Raw genomic sequence first — 21561 nt, forward strand, 5'->3', positions numbered from 1 at the left:
CTGACAAACCAGCTGTTTGGTTTGCTCAAATTGAAGCTCAATTCCAAATTGCCAATATTGTGACAGATACTACTAAATATAATTATGTTGTAGGTCACCTTGACCAAAGAATAGCTGGAGAGGTTGAAGACATAATAACAAACCCACCAACTGAAGAAAAATATGAAAAATTAAAAAGCATACTTATTCAGCGCCTTTCTGTATCACAAGAAAAAAGAGTTCGACAACTTCTGAGTGATGAAGAACTTGGGGATAGAAAACCATCACAGTTCCTCCGACACCTACGCTCTCTTGCAGGAAGCACACTCACAGACGACAATATTATACGCCAACTTTGGTTACGCCGCTTGCCTCATCAGGCTCAAGCTATACTGGCAGCACAGGCTGACCTTGGCCTTGACAAATTGTCAGAACTAGCCGACAAAATTCTTGAGTTGGCCCAAACTCCTCCTATGGTATGTTCGACCGCAACATCTTCGAACAGTTTAACCCTTGGTTCATTAGCCAAACAACTAGAAGAGATCAGTAGCCAAGTTGCTGCCCTATCTAGGCGACAGAGCCGCCCTTATCGTGACAGATCATCATCTCGCGGCCCTAAAATTTGTTGGTATCATCGGAGGTGGGTCAATAATGCAACTAAATGTGTAACTCCTTGCACCTGGAAGGCGGAAAACCCAAACAGCAGTCAGTAATGGCGGCAACTGATTGCCATAGTATTGGCCGCCGCCTGTTTGTCATTGACCAAGTGACCAAGCACCGTTTTTTAATCGACACTGGATCAGACCTATGTTGTTTCCCCCATCACTGGTTACCAGTAAAGCGAAAGGCTACCAAATACGACTTAAGCGCTGCCAATGGTAGTTGCATTCGGACTTTCGGTACAATTAATTTAAATCTAAACTTCGGGCTACGCCGTAACTTTGTCTGGAAATTTGTCATAGCCGACGTTAACTCTGCAATTATCGGATCTGATTTTTTAGCGTTTTACAATCTTTTACCGGATTGCAGAAATGAAAGGATAGTTGATGGGACCACAGGACTATCATCAATTGCCTCAACCACTGATATTGATCAACCAAGTGTTCGAGCAGTTGCATCTGGAAAGGTCATTTTTACTGAATTATTAGCAGAATTTCCAGACATTACACGACCACCAGGGCTGCCTCGAGTCGTTAAGCACCATACGGTCCATTTCATCAAAACAACGGATGGGCCTCCGATTGCCTGCCGTCCCCGCCGCTTAGCCCCTCAGAAACTAGTTGCAGCTAAGAAAGAGTTCGAGGATATGGTGCAATCTGGTACAGCTCGACCATCCAAAAGTGCCTCATCACCACTGCATATGACAATTAAAAAAGACGACACCTGGCGTCCATGCGGCGATTACCGGGCCCTAAACGCCAGAACAGTTCCAGATAGGTACCCCGTGCGCCATATTCACGATTTTGCTCATAACCTCTCTGGTTCAAAAGTTTTCAGCACCATCGATTTAGTAAAAGCTTATCACCAGATACCGATCGCTGAGGAGGACGTGCCGAAGACAGCAATTGTTACACCGTTTGGCCTCTTCGAATTCCCATTCATGACTTTTGGGCTTCGAAACGCGGGACAGACATTCCAGCGATTTATTGATGAGGTCACACGGGGTCTTGATTTCTGTTTTCCCTACGTTGATGACATCCTCGTTCATTCAGCTGATGAGAATCTTCATCTGAAACACCTTCGAACCCTCTTCGAACGTCTACAAGAATACGGAGTTGTAATTAACCCCTCCAAATGTACTCTGGGAGTAGATGAAGTTAACTTCTTGGGCTATCACATAAACAGTGAAGGGACACGCCCTCCTCGGGCTCGCATCCAAGTCTTATTGGACTTTCCACCTCCTGAGACGGTACAAGGTATGCGCCGATTTCTCGGTATGCTGAACTACTACCGGCGTTTTGTTCCACATGCTGCTCAGTTTCAGGCACCGCTAATTGAGGCTCTCGTAGCAACAAAGAGCAAGGGTGCCAGGCCATTTCCTTGGTCCCCAGAGCTACTTCAGCAATTTGAAGCCTGCAAGCAAAGCTTGTCCTCGGCGACGCTATTGCAACATCCTGTGAGTAATTCTAGTTTAGGTCTGTTCACGGATGCCTCCAGTGTTCATATTGGGTCTTGCCTTCAGCAAAAGGTAAATGGTAAGTGGTTTCCGCTATCTTTTTTTAGTAAGAAACTCACACCCCAGCAAAGACAGTGGCCGACTTACTACAGAGAATTATTAGCGGTATACGAAAGTGTTCAACATTTTCGATATATTTTAGAAGTCCAGCATGCCACAATTTTTACCGACCACAAACCACTCTTATATGCTTTCTTACAGAGACGCGAGAAGCTGCCACCTCCTCAGTTAAACCAGTTGTTTTTTATAAGCCAATTCACGACTGACATACAGTATATTAAGGGCGAGGACAATATCGTTGCTGACACAATGTCACGCATCGATATCAACGCCATCGCGCTGGATCAAGATCACGATGCACTCGCGAAGTCTCAGGCTACAGATTCTGAATTGAAAAATCTGTTACAAAATGGCTCTAGCCTGAGCCTAACTAAAATCAGCCCTCCAGAAGCGAAATCGGCAATTTATTGTGACGTTTCTACAGGTAAGCCACGTCCGTATTTGACCCCTTCCTTTCGAAGAACCGCGTTCAACCAACTGCACAACTTGAGTCATCCTGGTATCCGTGCTACCACACGCCTCGTGTCAGAACGTTTCGTTTGGCCATCGATGAAAAGGGACTGCCGTATTTGGTCTCGAAGCTGTGACGCATGTCAACGTAGCAAAGTTTCAAGACACAACTCAGCTCCTACTGGAAACTTTAACACACCATCCGGTCGCTTCATGCACGTGCATATAGACATTGTAGGGCCATTACCGGTTTGCAACGAATACCGATATTGTTTGACGGCAATTGATAGGGTTTCCAGGTGGCCAGAGGTGTGGCCTATGCGCACCATCACGGCAGAGGAAGTGGTGGAAACTTTTACCAGGGAGTGGATTTCCCGTTTTGGAGTACCGTCAATTATCACAACAGACCAAGGATCCCAATTTGAATCCGATTTGTTTAACCGGCTGCTGCTTCGATTCGCCACCAAGCGTATAAGGACTACTTCATATCATCCCTGCGCAAACGGAATGATTGAACGTGTCCATAGACAGCTCAAGGCGGCATTAATATGCCATCAAGATTCATGGGTAAGATCCCTTCCCATGGTTTTGCTGGGAATGCGGTCAGCCTTTAAAGAAGATTTGGAAGCCACAGTCGCAGAAACGGTGTACGGTGAACCTTTAAGACTCCCTGGAGAGCTGTTAATAGCTTCCTCGTCAATAGAAAAAATTGAGGATGCCACCGACTTTGTGGTACAATTGCGTAACAAAATGTCATCTATACGCCCAGTGCCTGCTTCTCGACATTGTAAAAACTCTCCATTTATATTCAAGGAATTGGAAAGCGCTTCTCATGTTTTCCTGAGAGACGATACCATCCGCAGGGCATTGCAGCCGCCATATACAGGTCCATATAGAGTATTAGAACGCTCCCCTGATGGGAAAACGTTCACACTGTCCATAAAAAATAACAAAGTTGTCGTGAGTGTAGACAGACTTAAGCCGGCTTTCATAGATCACATTGATGATGAACGGAAGCAAGCCGAGCCTTTGTCTTGTCAGCAAAATCAAGCCTTACGACCAATGGATCTGGAAAATCCGCCGCTATTGCCGCTGCCAACAAGGCCGCTGTCAATTCCAATAAAAATTCAAGGTGAGAAAACAAAAGAGCCTTATACCACACGCTCAGGCAGACGTGTCAGATTTAAAAAAATTACTGATTTATAAGAACTACTTGTATCTTGTTACCTGTTGTTACCTATCGTTACCTTGTACTTGTTACTTGTTACCTGTAATTTTCACTTATAATTCTTCGTTTTATACAATTATTCTTGTAATACATTCGCACGTATACCTAATTATGCGTAATATTAAGAGTATAGTGACAATTTTGATTAAGGGCTCTCAACTGGCGTATCTTTCTCCGTGGGGGTGTGGTGTGGTGAATGGTTTTTCACACACAGATTAACAACGGGAGACGTCCAGAAGAAAAGAAAGACAGGCTGTCAGATTGAGGGAAAAATGTCATGAGATAAAAATTTGTGTTTTACGTTTTTAAAAGGTTCAAAGGATAAAAACCAATTGATTGTTAATGTATACGATTTTAAGGTGCGTGTGGAATAAATAAGTGCTTCCTATACTGCAGTTTGAGTTTAATCCGCAACGACGACAGTTGACAACATATTTCCTAAATGTGTATTGTGTATAATGTATGTATGCGTCCGGGCGTAGTTTAAAGCCGAATTTACAATACGAAATTAGTGGCGTGAAATTAATTTCGTGACATTAGTTTTACCAACAGTTTCACGTGTAATTTAATACTTTTGTAATGCATGCATTAATTTCATGCATGTAAATTAGTTTCGTGCCCTGCGCGATTTTTTTGTGAAATTAGTGTCATGCAACTAATTTCATAGTGTAGACGCGACGTGAAACTAATGTCGTGAAAGGGCCTGCGCTGTGCAGACGTGTGTATTGTTAGTTCGGACGCGCTTCAAGCGTTGAAAATGGCAAACCAATGATGGAGTACAGAAAAAAATATAGATCTTATTAATGAATATCAATGACAAGGGTCCCGAAACACCTATAGTAAAAAATCAAAATTATCTTCACTCATTCGAAAATAGTTTTTATAACTCTCAGGATCTTCATCTGCTAATTCAGAGACTAACTTCATTGCACCTAAATGCCTTCTTGTTGACCATTCTCGAATCTACCAACTTTTTTTTTTCTTGATAGTCTTTTTTTAAGTTTATAGGTATATAAGCATTTCTTTAGCTACATTGAATATAGCAAATTATAGCTTTGATGCTGTTGGCGCCATGGTTACTGCGATACTGTGGATTTCGCGACACTAATTTTTAACGAAATTACTTTCGCATATATCGAAACTACTTTCGTGAAACTGAGCTCAACATGCATGACACTAATTTCGTAATGTAAACTCGGCATTATAGTTAGAATAGAGTAGGTATGTATCTAGCTACATAATCCCATAAGCTACCAGTCCAGGTTTCTTTTATTTAAATTATAGGCTTAGGCAGTTAATAAACCACTATTATTACACATCTAAACCCGAAGAAACACTAAATAGACAAAATAAAACAAATCACACAACTTTACTCTTCGCGTTCCCGCCAAAAAGTCCCAAAGCAAAGATTAGCACCTGCAAGCATAGATAAAATACGATTAATATTTTAGACCTGCAAGTGATTTTTGTTTGTGTTCGAGATATTAAAACTGCGTGATAGTTTATAGTAGTTTAAACTCTAAATATAAATACTCTTTCGTTACTATTCAGATTTATTTGAATTAAAAAGAATGTCTCAAGGTAAATAAATGAGTTGCAGCTATAATAAATATAATAACATCTTTATTGTGTTGTGGTGATTATGTTCCGAAAATTAAAATTTTCAGGTTCGGAAAAATCTGCATCTAATCATGACGTGGTGGATCCTACAGGTCCTGGGACGAGAAAAGGTGTTCTTATATCTTTCAGAACGGGAAAAACAATGGAAATACCAGAAAAAGATATAGTAAGAAAATCGTAAATATAACCTAAAAATGCCGGAATATTGTTGAATTCATAAATATATTTCTTATCATAACATTTTGTTACTTTCAGTTAGGAAAATGTCGTTTTGTGGGAGAATTCGAAAAATTAAATCGCATTGGTGAAGGCACATACGGAATAGTCTGTAAGTTATTTGATTTGCTTCAATAACCTTGCAAAATTTTAGTAGGAGTTTGGAAATTCCTAGTAATCATTTTTTTAGCATATTGCTGATCGGTTAAAATATAAATGAAACAAAATTGTCAAAGATTGTTTCAAGAGCACCACAAACTTCAAGTGCTTGATCAAGACCCATCCATTTCTTAAGATTAATGTAATACATGAAAATGAAAAATACAATCTGTCAGAGGCATTTACTGAAGGAATCTGTGTTTGTTTATGTTTTTTTTTTTGTTTTTTTTTATGAATTTTTGGTGGTTTTGATTGGTGTTGTTTCATATCTAGAATAACAAATCTCCGTATGCAATCGAGATTCCATCTGCATGAACATTGTTATAGTATTCGGAGAACAGTGAGCTCTACCTATTAAATAAACTATATATAAATATTAAACAGACCGGGCTAAGAACAAGGCAAATGGCAGCATAGTTGCTTTGAAAAAGGTCAGAATGGATGTGGAGAAGGATGGTCTACCGCTGAGTGGCCTTCGTGAGATTCAAGTGCTAATGTCATGTCGACATGAGAACATTGTGCAACTCAAAGAGGTGTTAGTTGGTCGTTCACTTGAGAGGCAAGTATGAATAAGCTATCCTACTATTGTAATATGGATACAGTAAAGTTACAGTTTGTTTCTAGAAATTCTGATAAATTAAGGGTGACCCCTGATTACCCTCTTTGGCCAGGTCAAGTACCCGGGAGTCACCCTGGATGCATCTATGACATACCGCCTGCATATTAAAATTGTCCACGATCGTGCTGCGTTTATTCTCGGCAGACTTTACCCCATGATATGTAAACGGAGTAAAATGTCCTTTCGAAACAAGGTGACACTTTACAAAACTTGCATAAGACCCGTCATGACTTATGAGAGTGTGGTGTTCGCTCACGCAGCTCGCACATAAATAGACACCCTCCAGTCCCTACAATCCTGCTTTTGCAGGTTAGCCGTCAGGGCTTCGTGGTTCGTGAGGAATGTCGACTTACACAACGACCTGGGCCTCGAATCGATCCGCCAACACATGAAGTCAGTGTCGGAACGTTACTTCGATAAGGCTATGCGTCATGATAATCGCCTTATCATTGCCGCCGCTGACCGCTCCCCGAATCGTGATCACATAGGAGCAAGTCACCGTCGTCGCCCTAGACACGTCCTTACGTATCCATCAGATCCAATAACTCTTGCATTAGATACCTGATTTCAAAAACTAACATAAAGCAAATTTAAAATGATATATAATTTTTAAAAGGAATGTTAAAAGGATTGCTGTTAAAAATATACAAAATAGACATTGTCATCAGTTGTGGAATCTTTTGTGGACATTGGCAAAATGAGTGTTTAAGGAGTTGGAGTTAATTTAAAGAAAAAATAACTAAAGGGCTATGTTTACCCCTGACTACTTGATTACATTTGTTAATTATTTTACTATTTCAAGCTCACTGATGAAAATAGTCTTGTGTTAACATCCCATTAGAATGTAACAAAAGAATTGGCAAAAGATAGTTTTGTTAATTGGGTACATCGAAATTGAGAAGAAGGACTAGTTATTTATTAATAATTATTATTCTACGAAATATGTTAATAATGGTAAATAAATGTTCAGTTTCAGTTTTTACATCCTCCCAAAATATTTTGGTTCTGTAAAGAAGTAGTCGTAGTCGTGTAGTAGCCTGATTGGAAGCACTACCTGTAGGTTGGGGATCTAACCAACTGCAGCTATTTAGCTCAAAAAAATAACAAAGTATTATAAATACGTTAATCCTAAATCCTTATGAGTTTTAGGATCTTTAAGGACTTTTTAGGACTTATTGTATTCTAATGGAAATTCTCTTAGATCTGAGATATTTGTTAGATTGCGTAAAGAAGAAATATATTTACAAAGATTATATAAGTTTCTTTATATTCTTAATTATAAATATATTGATGTTGTTCTTTCAGCATTTTTCTCTCAATGGAGTACTGCGAACAAGATTTAGCCTCATTACTTGATAATATGTCTTCACCTTTTACGGAATCTCAAGTCAAATGTTTGATGCTGCAAGTATTGAAGGGTCTAAAGTATTTGCATTCCAACTTCATTGTGCATAGGGACTTGAAGGTGTCCAATCTTCTTTTAACTGATAAAGGCTGTGTCAAAATAGGTAATATATAATTTTTTTATCTGACTAAAAAAAACAGGGGTTGCTGTAGCTTTTTCTGTTCGTCAAATGATTTTCATTTTGTTTAGTAGTTATTGACGATTGCATTCGCAAGTCATATATTTTTCTTTAAATTTGTTGTTTAATCAAAATGTTAATAACAAAACAAAATATAAAAGATAAATTTAATTCTTGAGTTATCAGTAATTATTATATTAATGGGTGAACTCTTGTGTATATTATTATACCAAATTATAATAACAATTTGAAATTTTATAAAAGAAAAAAGGAATGTAAGTTTTAGTTACTTGTTCTGATTAGTTCAAATTTTTTTTTTTTTTTTTATTTTTCTTGAAATTTTTATTTATATATCAAAATGTTCGTTTTAATCTGTGTTAGTTACTTTTTACATTTTGTTGTCGATGTCCAGTGCAGACGGTATTGTGGTCGTCGGAAAAAAAAGGAAATTTTGCGACCAGTAAAAAATTGTTTGTAACCTTTCACAATTATTTGTCAAATATTATTTCTGAACTTTTTTAGTTCCAGAGCTGAAATAAATAACGAAAGTTAAAAATTTGTGTCTAATGTGAATCATGGTTATCAATGTTTTTTTTACAAGCACATTATTCAATCAATGTTGGTTCTTGTAAACTAACTAGGTCTATGAACATATCATCTCATCTATGTTAATCACATGTTTCTGATGGCAATCCTAAGATTAAGAAACAATGTTTGAGATTTGTTTTCAACCTATGAATTATATTTCAGCTGATTTCGGTCTAGCTCGTTGGTTAGGCGCCCCGGCCAGAAGTGCAACGCCTCGTGTTGTCACCTTATGGTATAGGGCGCCCGAATTACTTCTGCAGTCACCACGACAGACACCTGCACTGGATATGTGGGCAGCTGGATGCATTCTTGGAGAACTTCTTGCCAACAAACCATTGCTCCCCGGAAGAACCGAGATAGAACAGCTTGAACTTATCGTGGATTTACTTGGTAAAAATCATATTGCATAAATTACACAATCAGATACATAAAAAAGTGACGTGTCAGACTGATTTATTAACAATTAGATGACACTGATGTATCTATCTTGAATTTTGAAAGCCCAACCTGGTCTCTGTATCTCAAAGATAAGACGTTTCTATATGGCTCTGGCTATGATGGGAATTTGCTAGGAATTTAATCAACTATTAAATCTAACTAATTAACTCTAGGAAATCACTTTAAGCTAAGGTATCTTTCTGTGTAGTCTGTCACACTGCAGCATGCCCTGCATAGAAGTCATCTACAACAAATAGATGTTTGTTTTTATGAGTACTAGTGGTCGCCCAGTAGTCGAAATTCGACTATAATTAATTGAAATTAAAACTTGTGCACTATTATGATTCTATTTTCAAAGACTATCATACTTCTATAGTCACACATTTCGCCAAGACTACAACTATAGAAAAATATTAATAAAGACAAACAATATTTAATCTATTCTCAATTTGACCACAGACGTCAAGAACAAAAGTTTGACAATAAATAAATAGTATGCATGCGCGTGTGCGTCAAATACATGGTAGTGTTGTTTGTAATGTTTTTTTTATTGATTTAATGTATTTTTAGGGATAATTAAAAAAATATTAACATTCTGCACTCCTTCTCTATATTCTCTATAGGTGTGGAAATTTCATACTCCTCCGTCCGCGCAATTTTCGTAAAAAGGGATACAAAGTTTTTCCTTCACGTATCATCTTGATAACATCTTATATTTACAGGCACCCCATCGGATGCCATTTGGCCAGAGTTTAGTGCACTGCCAGCGTTGCAGAACTTCACTCTGAAACAGCAGCCATACAATAATTTGAAGCAGAGGTTCCCGTGGCTCTCGGCTGCCGGCTTACGGTTACTGAACTTCCTATTCATGTACGATCCCAATAAACGTGCCACGGCCGAAGAGTGCCTACAGAGTTCATACTTTAAAGAAGAACCTTTACGTAAGTAAAAATACTGAAATAAAATAAATAAATAAAATGAAATGTGCTCTGAGGAATTGTTCGAGATGATACCGTCATCTCGTTTTTACCATCGCACCGCCCGCCATCGGAGTAGAGTTCATCCATACTACCTGAAGCCACTGCGGTCATCCACAGTGCGTTTCCAGAGGTCTTTTTTGCCACGTATCATCCGGCTATGGAATGAGCTCCCCTCCACGGTGTTTCCCGAGCGCTATGACATGTCCTTCTTCAAACGAGGCTTGTGGAGAGTATTAAGCGGCAGGCAGCGGTTTGGCTCTGCCCCTGGCATTGCTGAAGTCCATGGGCGACGGTAACCAATCACCATCAGGTGGGCCGTGTGCTCGTCTGCCTACAAGTGCAATAAAAAAAAAAAGGATTTTTTTATCAGCTCTGATGAAAAATACCCGCGCTCGAAGCTTTGGTCAGGCAACGTATTTTTAATACGCTTTTATGAGCTTAACCTATACCATATCACAGTATCTTTTAACGTAAATTTCACAAACTACAAGACTTCAATTTGAGAATTTACGCACGCACGAAGGACAGATAAAACAATATAATAATAGGATGAAGGAAAAATAGGTTAAAAATAATAATAATCAAACACGTTTTTTAATAGTTTTTTTACTTTTAATTATATTTAGTTGTTTTAGTGGAACATTTACTATAAACGATTTCTTGTTTCATTTGCAGCGTGCGATCCGAAATTAATGCCCAGCTTCCCACAACATAGAAATATGAAAGGACAAACAAAGGCGACGTCAAATCAATTGAATATACCACTGTCCAATCTTAACACGGGAGCGAACGACCAAACAAACAATCTACCAGCTATTTCAGATTTACTGGGGTCGCTGGTCAAGAAACGCAGACTAGAGTAGATAAGATGTATTGATAAGTTGCGGAGTACTAATTAGGTTAAGAATTTACTGATATTTGAAATAAAGATTTAATAGGTACGCTAAATTGTTTCATTTGTGGAATGCCTCTAAAAAGCGTGAAAATCTAAATAAACCAATTTTAATATGCGTGGAAAGTGTTGGTAATTAACAGGCCAAAAGTTCTAGTCGGTAGATCCGTCTTCGTCACCAGAGAGTCCCATTGCTTGTCTGAACTTTTGATACTTTTGCAACGTTGCTTCACTGATTTTTGCTTTCGTTTTATCTTTCTACAAAAACAAGATTAAAATTAAGGTTATGATTTCTTTTATATTTTAATAGAAATTCAACAGCGGCGTCTCTTACATTTTCTTTTTCCTGTTTATCAATGTTTTTCAGTGATCGTGTGCACTGCGAACACAATATTACGTCTTCCATGTGATTTATAGTCTTTTTGCGGTGGTGATGTTTTAAACTGAAAATAAGTTCAGTACAGAATTTATTAATGATAATATATACTGAATATATTTGAAGTGAACAGTAAAATAGGTGGGTGCTAAATCTGTCTGAGTGCCGGGGTGGACATCTCGCTCTGCGCTTTGCAATATTATGTGGCCGCTAGGTCAAAATCTTTTTAAGTCAGCTGATCTTAATGAAAGGGAATGTAACCTCGACTTTGATCACTGCCAATAATCCTTCATATCGCTTAAACCTACGTAATAACTAAAGTAGTTATAAAGTGCTGTGAATCAATTATGTTTCAGCAACTTTAACAAAGCAATTTTTATTTATTAGCAAACCTTTGCTCGTAAATAAAAATTTGTTAATGTAAAGTTTAAAATTATTGACATTCAAAACAAACTAACAATTTGCCACAATAATCGCACTGCAATCTCTCAGTCCTGTGTGTGATTATATGACATCCTAATTCGCGGTAAGTAGGGTACCGTTCTGTACATCTTGGGCATATTATTTTTCCTTCAGACCGACCACCGTTGCTTTGATGTTCTGATAGTTCTTGTGACGTTTGGAAATTATGGTGACAACTTGGACACCTGTGACATAAAATCAATGAAGTTCTAGACTGCAATCTGTGCGAGGCTATTAAATTATTGAAAACTATTTTTTAATGGCACCGAGAAGGCGCCATAGCATGGTTTCACATGGCGGTCGCTCACAGTGGGCCATCAGAAGGCCTAAGTCATCCAAAGAGCAATGGAGAAGGTTATACTCAGTTTCCCTGCGAGATCAAATCAGGAATGAGAAGATTCGCAGGAAAACCATGGTAACCAACATAACCCAGTTGAAGTGGCAGTAGGCAGGGCACATTGCTCGTAGAACGGATGGCTGCTGGGGTTGAAAGTTCTCGAGTGGCGACCGCCTACCGGAAGACTTAGAGTGGGCAGGCCTCCCACAAGGTGGATCGACGACCTATTGTGGTTCGCGGCAATCTGCTGGATGCAGGGAGCGCAGGGCCGGTCGTTGTGGCAAGGTTTGGGGGAGAACTATATCCAGCAGTGAACGTCTGTGGGCTGAAAGTTAGACGAAGAAGATAGATAGTTTTTCCCTTACATAAAAATGTTTGGCTGTAGATGATAAGCCATGTGCTCGATAATTTTCTTGGGATAAAAGTAGTGGAATTTCTTTTCACAACATGTAACATAACCGGGAACACCATGTCTATCTTTATAATGTTTCATCAGAGATCTAAAATTGAAACCACTCTCATGACACACACAGCACTCCATTTTGTAAAAGAGCGTTATTTGTTTATCCAAAGCGGAGCCTTGTTTGGCAGGTTTTCCATCTATTAGAACCACAGGGTCTAATGTGCTATTGCCGATTTCAAGATGCTCAGCTTTCGGACTATTTTGTTTCACTATTTTAGTTCTTATGATGGGAGAAAGCCTGTTTTTTGGACTTGTACCTAAGAGATTTTTATCAACTTTTTCAGTAATCGCAAATTCATCGAGTGACATGGCTTCCATTAGCTTCATGTCCAAAGGAGATTTTTTGAGAACAGGCTGAACAGGTTTTTGTTTAGATATTTTTGTGTCTCCATGCTGTCGTTCTGGCGAGGGACTTGATTTAGCTGTCTCGGAATTTTTATTAGATTGTTTTAAATCTTCGACTGAGAGTGCTCCTATTAATGGTGTCATTTTATTTGTTGTGCCATCTTGTTTTTCACCTTTTGATTTTTGTTTATGAAACTCTAAGAATTTTTGGGTTTTTTCTACTTTCACGGCATACAAATGTAGAGTTGAAACTTGTTGCAGGCAATCGTGGCATATTGCCTTGGGTAGGTTGTCGTCTGCTCTAACCTGTAACATTTAAGTAGCTTCTCAAATCATATGACATTTAAGTTATAAAAGAACAATATATTATGAGTTCACCATGCAACGTTAATGTTTAATAGCGACTACAAAACGATACATACTGTTATATCGAATAACCTCTTGAGTTTTCTCTTTACTTCATTGCTGAGAGGTTTGAGTTTCACTACATCAGTACAAAGACACAAACGGCAGGACAGTTCACGTACAATGATTTTCTCCAGATTTCCGAAATCGTTCATTCTGTTCTTGAACTACGTGGCATTACAAAAGTTAAAGTTATGTTAAATTGTACATGACCGAATTTTAGATGTTTTTTTTTCTGTGTAAATCTAATATCCAAATAACCAAACTGACTCAAACGACATGACACTTTGATAGGTACGTAAAGACTTAGGTATTATTTATTCGTAGCGTAAAAACAATGTAAAACCTACTGATCATATTCTCTTTGGCTAAGTAGGTACTAAAGTTTCATTCTGAGCTTGATATTTAAGTAGTCGAATAATAATCAAGAAAATAAAATGTATTTATGTATATACACTGAAATTAATTTGAAGTAATCTAGCTTTTGTTAAAGGATTGAAAATTGTGCGATACGTTTTAAATAAATCTGTATCTTGCCACAATAATTCAAAGGTACATTAACTAGATTGCTCTTTCGATTCGATTTTCGGTTATTATCTCAGGAGTACTTACTTCACAATATCACGACCATGTGTACAAAAAAAATTAAGGCGGCTTGAATATTTCAGTACACTACATTTTCACTACATTTTCACTACATTTTCACTACATTTTCACTACATTTTCACTACATTTTCACTACATTTTCATCAATTTTTGTTGTGGTGAAATTTGCCTTTAGTTATGTTCGAGAGATTGATTCGAATTTGACTACCGTAGATTTTTCGGAAATAAATAGTACCTTACTATGAAGTGGGCAACAGAGTACATTTACTCCACATTGACACCGCCTATCTTTAGACAAGAGGTATGAGTTTAAACTATGGCTATATCAACTTGACTTGAGCGCATGACTGCTTAATGGAAGAAATGGGCAGATTGAAATAGTTTTACCCAACTATGCGGGGTTATTACCTTATACCCTTACTTATTTTAGGCAGCGGCTTGGCACTGCCCCTGGCATTGCTGACGTCCATGAGCGACGGTGACCACTTACCATCAGGTGGGCCGTATGCCCGTCTGCCTACAAAGGCAATAAAAAAATAAAAAAAACCCTACCGCACCTTATATTCTACCGTATCATAATGTCCAATATGTTAAAGGATCTATCGAAATGAATATAGCCAAATAAGTACAACCTTCATTTAAATAATGCTTTTCGATGTGTGCCATCGGCCTTTTTTTATTGCCCTTGAAGGTGGACTAAAACACGATACAAAACAGAGAGCCAGTCTAGAGATGGGAACTGTAATTTACGTGTGGCTGGACCTGTGCTTTGTAAAGCACAACTCTTTATCCAGCGAAGTACTGCATCACTCTGTTGAGGACACCCAGCCTTTTTGATGACGACATGGCTTCATATTCCAAATGATTACGGTACTGGTATCGCGCGAAATGTCAGTCCCAAGAATTGCAACATTGTCAGAAGGTTGCAGGGATAGTACTTCGAACTGAATATGAAAATTCAAATTTTAGGAAGATTAACGTTTCAACTACCGACAAATTTCCGCAATGCTTTATTTAAAGGCCCATTTATGCTAAGCTTGAGGTTTTCTTATTCGTGTTCCGTATTCGACTTCTGACTGTAGTATTGTAAACAAAAATGTTCTACATAGCCCATACGTTTGTTAATCTCCGGTATAGAGATATTTGGTAGTATTCATTTCGCATATCCATGGAAGAGTTTTACTGAAGTTTTTTCAGACAACATTTCCCGTACATATTTCCAAATGCACCAATCACTGAAATACCTATAGAGTAGGAATATTTACATTTATTTTCGGTAAGAAAACAATTTCTCATGTTAATTTCGAAACCTGTCGGCGTATTTCGTCATATGTCATAATGAATTGCTAACATGCAAAACATATTGATGTATCAAGCTATGAACTTAGTATCAATTGGTATGAATTCATTGGGCTATGTATCCACACCGTCTTTAATATAGTTACTAACTTGACTTTGCCCCAGTTCAACCTCCATGAGCGACAGCGATCACCCATCTTAAGGTGGGCTGTATGCTACGTCTATCTATAAAAACAACAAAATTAGTTTTTTTTTTTTTTATGATTGATGGATTACTGGTGGCCCGGAGGCCTTTCCAGTTTCACCAGGACAGGTGGGCGAGCAAAGGCTCAGCCAGGAGGGGTGGGCCTCCTGGCCCTATCGAAGTGGCCTTATCGAAGTACCGTTCCGACACTGATTTCATGTATTTCTGGATAGATTCGAGGCCCAGGTCGTCGTGTAGGTCAACGTTCCTCACGAACCACGGAGCTCCGACGGCTAGCCTGCAAAAGCGGGATTGTAGAGATTGGAGGGTGTCTATGTGTGTGCGGGCCGCGTGAGCGAACACCACACTCGCGTAAGTCATGACGGGCCTTATGCAAGTTTTGTAAAGTGTCACCTTGTTCCGAAGGGACATTTTACTCCGCTTACAGATCATGGGGTAGAGTCTACCGAGAATAAACGCGGCACGGTCACGGACAAAAATAGTAAACACTTGCTATGCATACATTTGTATTGTTATTGAGGCTTATTGTTTTTTATAACGACGACACTTGGCGTTCAGTACAAATCACTGCACACTGAATATCAGTAGATGTGAAATATCTAAAGCCGCACGTAAAACCGATTTCTGGCGTGGCGACGCATGCAATGGCGACGCGTCGCCATGCGCAATCGACTGTGCGATTCTCTCCCACTCGATCCGGCGTTAAGCCATCTCTCTCGCTACACTGAGCTCGGATACCTATAGTGTATACTCCGTAGTGTATACAGTGTTGTTTACTACAGTACACATAACCTGTGTTTTACTTGAAAACAAATTATTTTTTCGTAATATTTTATTTTATCATTATGACATATTTAGTTCCTATCACAATCTGTTCTTTTCTGCATATTACTTTTACAAAATAATGTCGATGTTTCACATCTGCCAGGCGTCCCGTGACGGCTCACATTTTTTAAAATTCTATAATGTTACCTAGTCTGACCACCGTAAATAATATATTATATATGTATTTATACGTGTTCGGTATATCCATTTATGTACACTTCGAACAAATAATAGCATTACATTTTCTTAAAAGGTTGTTTTATCAGTGAGGGAGCCGCCTGGGTCGCTCGTATCTCCACTCAATACAATGGCATTCTCCTTTTCTATATAAAATAACTTTACTATATATCAAAATAATAACTATGTTTTTTGGAACCATCAAAAACTGTAACCTAATCATCACAAAACGTGGCTACCTATAATGTTAACTTGTTTTGGGTATTGATTCAGTCGACATAAATAATTACAGAATTAAAACAATGAAACAAAAAATAAATAATGAAAAATACTTCACAATTTAATTGTAATTCTACATCAACTTTCATAACAATACGGAATGTATTTACAAAAGCATTTAACAGGCACGTTGGATAAATTACTATTAATTAATTTCACACGCCCAGCAGTAGTAAATTAGTTTGTAGTAGACGGAAATTGTGTTTAGATTTTGACCTTCACGACTCTTCTAAATAATCACGGAGCGGGTAACTTTAGTTGGATTAGGCGTTCCTTAAGTTGGAATTGTCCAATAGTGAAATTTGCAGGAGCCTGCGGATAAATTAAAGGGAGTCCCGTCGTATGGGAAATCAACCTCTTGGAGCGGTAACTAAGTGGATTCGTGATTGCACAAAAGCCAAGTTTCGGCTAAAGACGTTATATATTTGAGGACATTGTAATGAACAAAGGACTGTAGTCTGATGAATATGTGACCCCTTTGCTTGTTATTTAATGGAAGGACATAAATAATATTTATAAAAAGCATTTTATTCAACATAAATAAATAAAATAGTATTTGCACTGTTGATAGGTAAGTTGTGTGAATATTTCTCACATTTCTACCTATTTCTGACGCGTATCAATGATGCGTTCTGTTCTGAAGCTCCGTTTTTCCAACTTAAGACTTTGGATTTAACGATCGCATAGTCTAGAAATAAGTATTCATGTGCACGTTCATATAACAGCTCCGGTGATAGCTTTAGATGAGATGAACCACATACTCGGCAGCCTATGTATGGGAGGAATAATTATACATATTAAAATTAAATAACAGAACAAAAAAGAAATATGTATCATAGAATAATGTTTAACTTTGTTTATTGCTAATAATTTTTATTGCTAATAACTTTTGTCAATTTGTCAATGTTTTGTATTGATGATCACTTTGTTGGTGCAACTTATTAAATAAATAAATAAATAAATAAATATATAAATAATTTCAAAGTGTAAGCCCGGGGTTTTATTTTTTTTCTCAGTAATACCTTCCTTTACCATTTGTGTGGTAAAGGAAAGTATTACTGAAGTAAGAAAATATTATTCATAATAATATTGCATTTAAATAAATATCAAATGTAATTTAACAAAAACGATATCTCCGTAAAAATATATTTCATTAGTGCTAAAAGGAATTGAATGTTTGACGAACTGGAATCAAAATCAGCCTGTGAAAATGATTGATGAATGAAAAAGCACTGTTAAATTAGCTCAAGTCTGTGCACGAAAGCCGGATTTCTTTTAATTTTATTCTGGGTTCGCCTTATCTTTATGAAAGTAATAAAGACAAGAAGAAGACAAAGTATTCACGTGAGCTGTGCATAGATGTAGGTACTTATCGTGGCTAAATTTTATTTCAATGAATTTACGAGAGATTAACTTTGAAACATATTTCATGTTTCCGATAATAATATTATTTTATATCATTATAATGTTACATTCAAATTATTCTACTTAATTATTTTTCACACCGCATTCTACATATTTTGTAAACATCTGATCGAATTATCTAGAATAAATATCACGTAATATCCTCCTCATTTAACGCATTCTCGATCAACCATTACAGCGTGTTTACAAAGTACTGGACGATATTTTGTTGAAGAATGAACATGAGAAATTGTTCGAGTAAATAAGAAATCATTATTCAATAATTGTGCATGTTGAGCACTCTTGATCCAAACCAGCCTTTAGGTTAAGGTAGTTTTGATGTAAATTTTGAATTTTTTGTTTTATTATTATTATTATTATTTGATTTTTTGTTTTAATTATTATTATTATTGATTTTGTTTTAGGCCGAGATTGTAGTTATTATTTTTATTTAATTCTAGTATAAATGAAATGTTAATGAGTGTAATATGGATGCAAAATCTGATGTAAATGAAATAAAAATAAATAATACAACTATATCACGTCCATAAAATTTCAAGGAGCTTGTGAATGAATACAACAAAATGCACAACACAAGATGCCTAAGCGTTGAAATAAATAAAAGTAACAGCGGGAACGTCTTTGAGTTTGTTCAAGTTCAGTAAGCTCTCGAAGCCCTTTCACATAATAGATTTGTCTGATACGTTGCCGCCACACGAACTTACTTCTTGGATGGTGGTCACAACTTTATACTTCACTACTTACGGATGCTGTTTGTTTATTTCTAATTCTCAGGACTGCGTTTTAATTTCTTGTAGAAAATAATTAAAATGATCATGGATAATCTCATGGTTTGTTAAGTGATTACCACAGTAAAATAAAAATTACTTTCAAATCAGGAACGCGATATGCCGTCGCGCCATAAATATACAAAATAATTGTGAATTTACTTAGAAATTTGGATCATTCGATAGGAATCCACTATAGCACTGTTACAATCTTAGTTTTACTGTGTGGAGCCAGGGTTAAGAATCTGATTTACAAAATGTAATTGTCTAAGCCCCTCTAATAATCTATAAGAGCCTCGTTATGTCTGAAAATAAGAGAGAAAAATTTTTACTATAACGATAAAACCTTTCTAGACAGTGAAATAGCGAATATATATTTTAGAGTGTAATATAATTAAGTCTGTGATCTGTAATTAATGCTCTCGATACATCACTGCTACTTGCCTTTAAGATAAATACTTTCACCGTTAATATCTGTAGAAGCACCACAGTTGGAGATGAGTTGTCTCGCTCACATGTTATATCGGTGACAGGGATAGTGAAGCTATTATTCTTCTTAAGCTGACTGCCTACGAATTCAGTGTGCAAGTTAAGATTCAAGGTAAAAAGTGATTTGAAAATTTTCCCCTTGTAATTGAGAATCTAAGTCAGATTAAATCTCTTCTATTGAAGAAATTTTTTTTAGGCTCAAGCAGAAATTACACAGATTTAGCAACTTCGGTATCCATTTAATACGTGGATTATAGGGACGTCTAGTTTGTTTTTATTGCATGGTAAATGTAATAACTACACATATAAATGAAATGTTGTAAAAAAAATTAATATTTAGGAATTTTCTGAATTTAATTAAATAGCATTAATTTTGAGTGTGATTTTCTGCAACGCTGTATAATAATGCGTTTATTTACGGTGAATTTTCTGAAGATAGATTTTTTATTATTTTTTATTGCCTAGGTGTGTGGACGAGCTCACAGCCCACCCGGTGTTAAGTGGTTACTGGAACCCATAGACATCTACAACGCAAATGCGCCACACATCTTGAGATAGAAGTTCTAAGGTCTCAGTATAGTTACAACGGCTGCCCCACCCTTCAAACCGAAACGCATTACTGCTTCACGGCAGAAATAAGCGGGGCGGTGGTACCTACCCGTGAGGACTAACAAGAGGTCCTACCACCAGTAACTACGCAAATTATAATTTTGCGGGTTTCGATTAGTTGTTTGTTTACATAAAAACGATCCCGCCGACGGATTAATTAAATATTTTCCGTGTCAAGGAGCACAACCCGTGCAGGTTTCAAAGAGTGCTGATTAATTTATTTTATGAATCGCTTCGTAACTTGATACAAGAATGGAAAATCTTAAAAAATAACCTGTTGACAATACAATGCTTTCAAAAAATATGCAACGTAGTATTTTTTTGCATTTTCGCGAATCGTAGATACTAAACTGCTTTTACTATTTAATCTCGAGTTTTTTATGCAATGTGGAAAAAGTAAAAAAATAAACGTGTTGCTTTAATAAAGCTTTCAGAGTACTAGCGAAGGACTATTCTGTGCCTCTCGGCAATTATGACCATCCTATCTATGAGCCATAAAATTAACATTTTGGAAAGGCCCACTAGGTAAAAGGAACAGAGGTAGACCATTGACTCGTTGTGAAGATCAAATTAAAAGGATAGACGGTCAAAATTGGAAAGAAATTGCAGAGGACAGAAACAATTGGGCATCTTTAGAGGAAGTTTTGACTCAATACGGGGTTTCTTCATAAAACTACAAATGTGTATTACATTAGTTAAGTGATCATACTTGTTAATAACTGGTATAATATTTAGTAGGAAATAAAAGCCTTATTATTATTATTATATGTATGGGCCCCACGAAACAGTCATTCGTGCCGCTTTAAAGGGCGAGGCAGCACTTATATAATGTCTCCAAGGCCTCATCTTTCAAATGGAGTGACGGTATATACGTCGTGATTTCTATGGATATCTACTTAGCACTAATCGGGAAATGAGTTCGGCGGTCCATCTAGAGCATTAATAAACATTCCGATAGAGGCACCCGTCACGTGCGGACGTGCTCATCGTCCACTCGATCGCCCGGTCTTTGTTCGCCCGGCTTTTGTTAGCCCGGCCATTGTTCGCGCGGCCTGTGTTTGTGGTACATCTGCCGACTAAGTGCTCTTTCTGGAAGTTTTTATTTGTTTTGTTTCCTTTTGTTGTTTCTGTGTTCGTGGTACATCTGCCGACAAAGTGGTTTCCTGCAAGTATTTATTTGTTTTGTTTCTTTTCGTAATTTCTGTTTTGTTGTGCTTTTTCTTTGTCCTGTAGTAATCGCGCCGCATTGCCACCTGTGTTCAATAGAACCGCTCAGGTCCGAGAAGTTGGGGCCTCGCCGCAAGGCGAGTGTTTTCAAGACCCGGGGCCGCCCCACCTGGGTACTCAGCGATCATGGACGCTGTATTCGCGGAATTCCTCCGACTTCGCCACCCACAGCTCGCCTCGGAGTTTTTGGCCTTCAAGGCCAATCACACTGCGAGCCCTCTCGAGGACTCCGCCGCGCTCGCTGCTCCTGCGTCGCCTTACCTGCGTGCAGAGCTTCTGCATTGAGCACCGCAGCCTCTGTCGTGCCTGCCGCTCCCGTGTCGCCTATACTGGCGAG

The 21561-nt window shown here is 37.7% G+C and overlaps 2 protein-coding genes across 3 annotated transcripts; one reads left to right on the plus strand and one right to left on the minus strand.

Moving 5' to 3' along the window:
* The first annotated feature begins 5367 nt into the window (after nt 1-5367).
* Nucleotides 5368-10976, plus strand: LOC692764 (cdc2-related kinase). The gene is made up of 8 exons (NM_001043880.1): nt 5368-5474; nt 5561-5679; nt 5769-5841; nt 6273-6447; nt 7813-8015; nt 8781-9008; nt 9779-9997; nt 10712-10976. Exons 1-8 carry the CDS (start codon nt 5465-5467, stop codon nt 10897-10899), a joined length of 1215 nt encoding a protein of 404 aa, NP_001037345.1. The 5' UTR covers nt 5368-5464; the 3' UTR covers nt 10900-10976.
* LOC101741589 (zinc finger protein weckle) lies at nt 10627-13628 on the minus strand. Of its 2 annotated transcripts, XM_004930392.5 has the most exons (5): nt 13334-13626; nt 12469-13217; nt 11763-11951; nt 11263-11371; nt 10627-11186 (listed from the first exon to the last, which is right to left on the minus strand). In XM_004930392.5, the coding sequence occupies exons 1-5, from the start codon at nt 13469-13471 to the stop codon at nt 11082-11084; spliced, it is 1290 nt and encodes a 429-aa protein (XP_004930449.1). In that variant the 5' UTR covers nt 13472-13626; the 3' UTR covers nt 10627-11081. The 2 variants fall into 2 exon arrangements, with proteins under 2 accessions (XP_004930449.1, XP_062524460.1); XM_062668476.1 differs by lacking the exon at nt 11763-11951 and having other exon boundaries at nt 13334-13628.
* Nucleotides 13629-21561: the final 7933 nt, after the last annotated feature.

The sequence above is a fragment of the Bombyx mori genome, chromosome 5 (assembly GCF_030269925.1).
Source record: "Bombyx mori chromosome 5, ASM3026992v2".
In the NCBI taxonomy this organism is placed as follows: domain Eukaryota; kingdom Metazoa; phylum Arthropoda; class Insecta; order Lepidoptera; family Bombycidae; genus Bombyx; species Bombyx mori.

Bases quoted from the DNA above. Each gene is read 5' to 3' on its own strand.
- LOC692764 (NM_001043880.1), top strand. The intron at 5,680-5,768 runs GTAAGAAAATCG...TGTTACTTTCAG, and splicing joins AAATACCAGAAAAAGATATA to TTAGGAAAATGTCGTTTTGT. The intron at 8,016-8,780 runs GTAATATATAAT...ATTATATTTCAG, and splicing joins TAAAGGCTGTGTCAAAATAG to CTGATTTCGGTCTAGCTCGT.
- LOC101741589 (XM_004930392.5), bottom strand. From the start codon at position 13,471: ATGAACGATTTCGGAAATCTGGAGAAAATCATTGTACGTGAACTGTCC. The intron at 13,218-13,333 runs GTATGTATCGTT...TAAATGTTACAG, and splicing joins AGAGGTTATTCGATATAACA to GTTAGAGCAGACGACAACCT. The intron at 11,952-12,468 runs GTAAGGGAAAAA...TTTATGTCACAG, and splicing joins CTACAGCCAAACATTTTTAT to GTGTCCAAGTTGTCACCATA.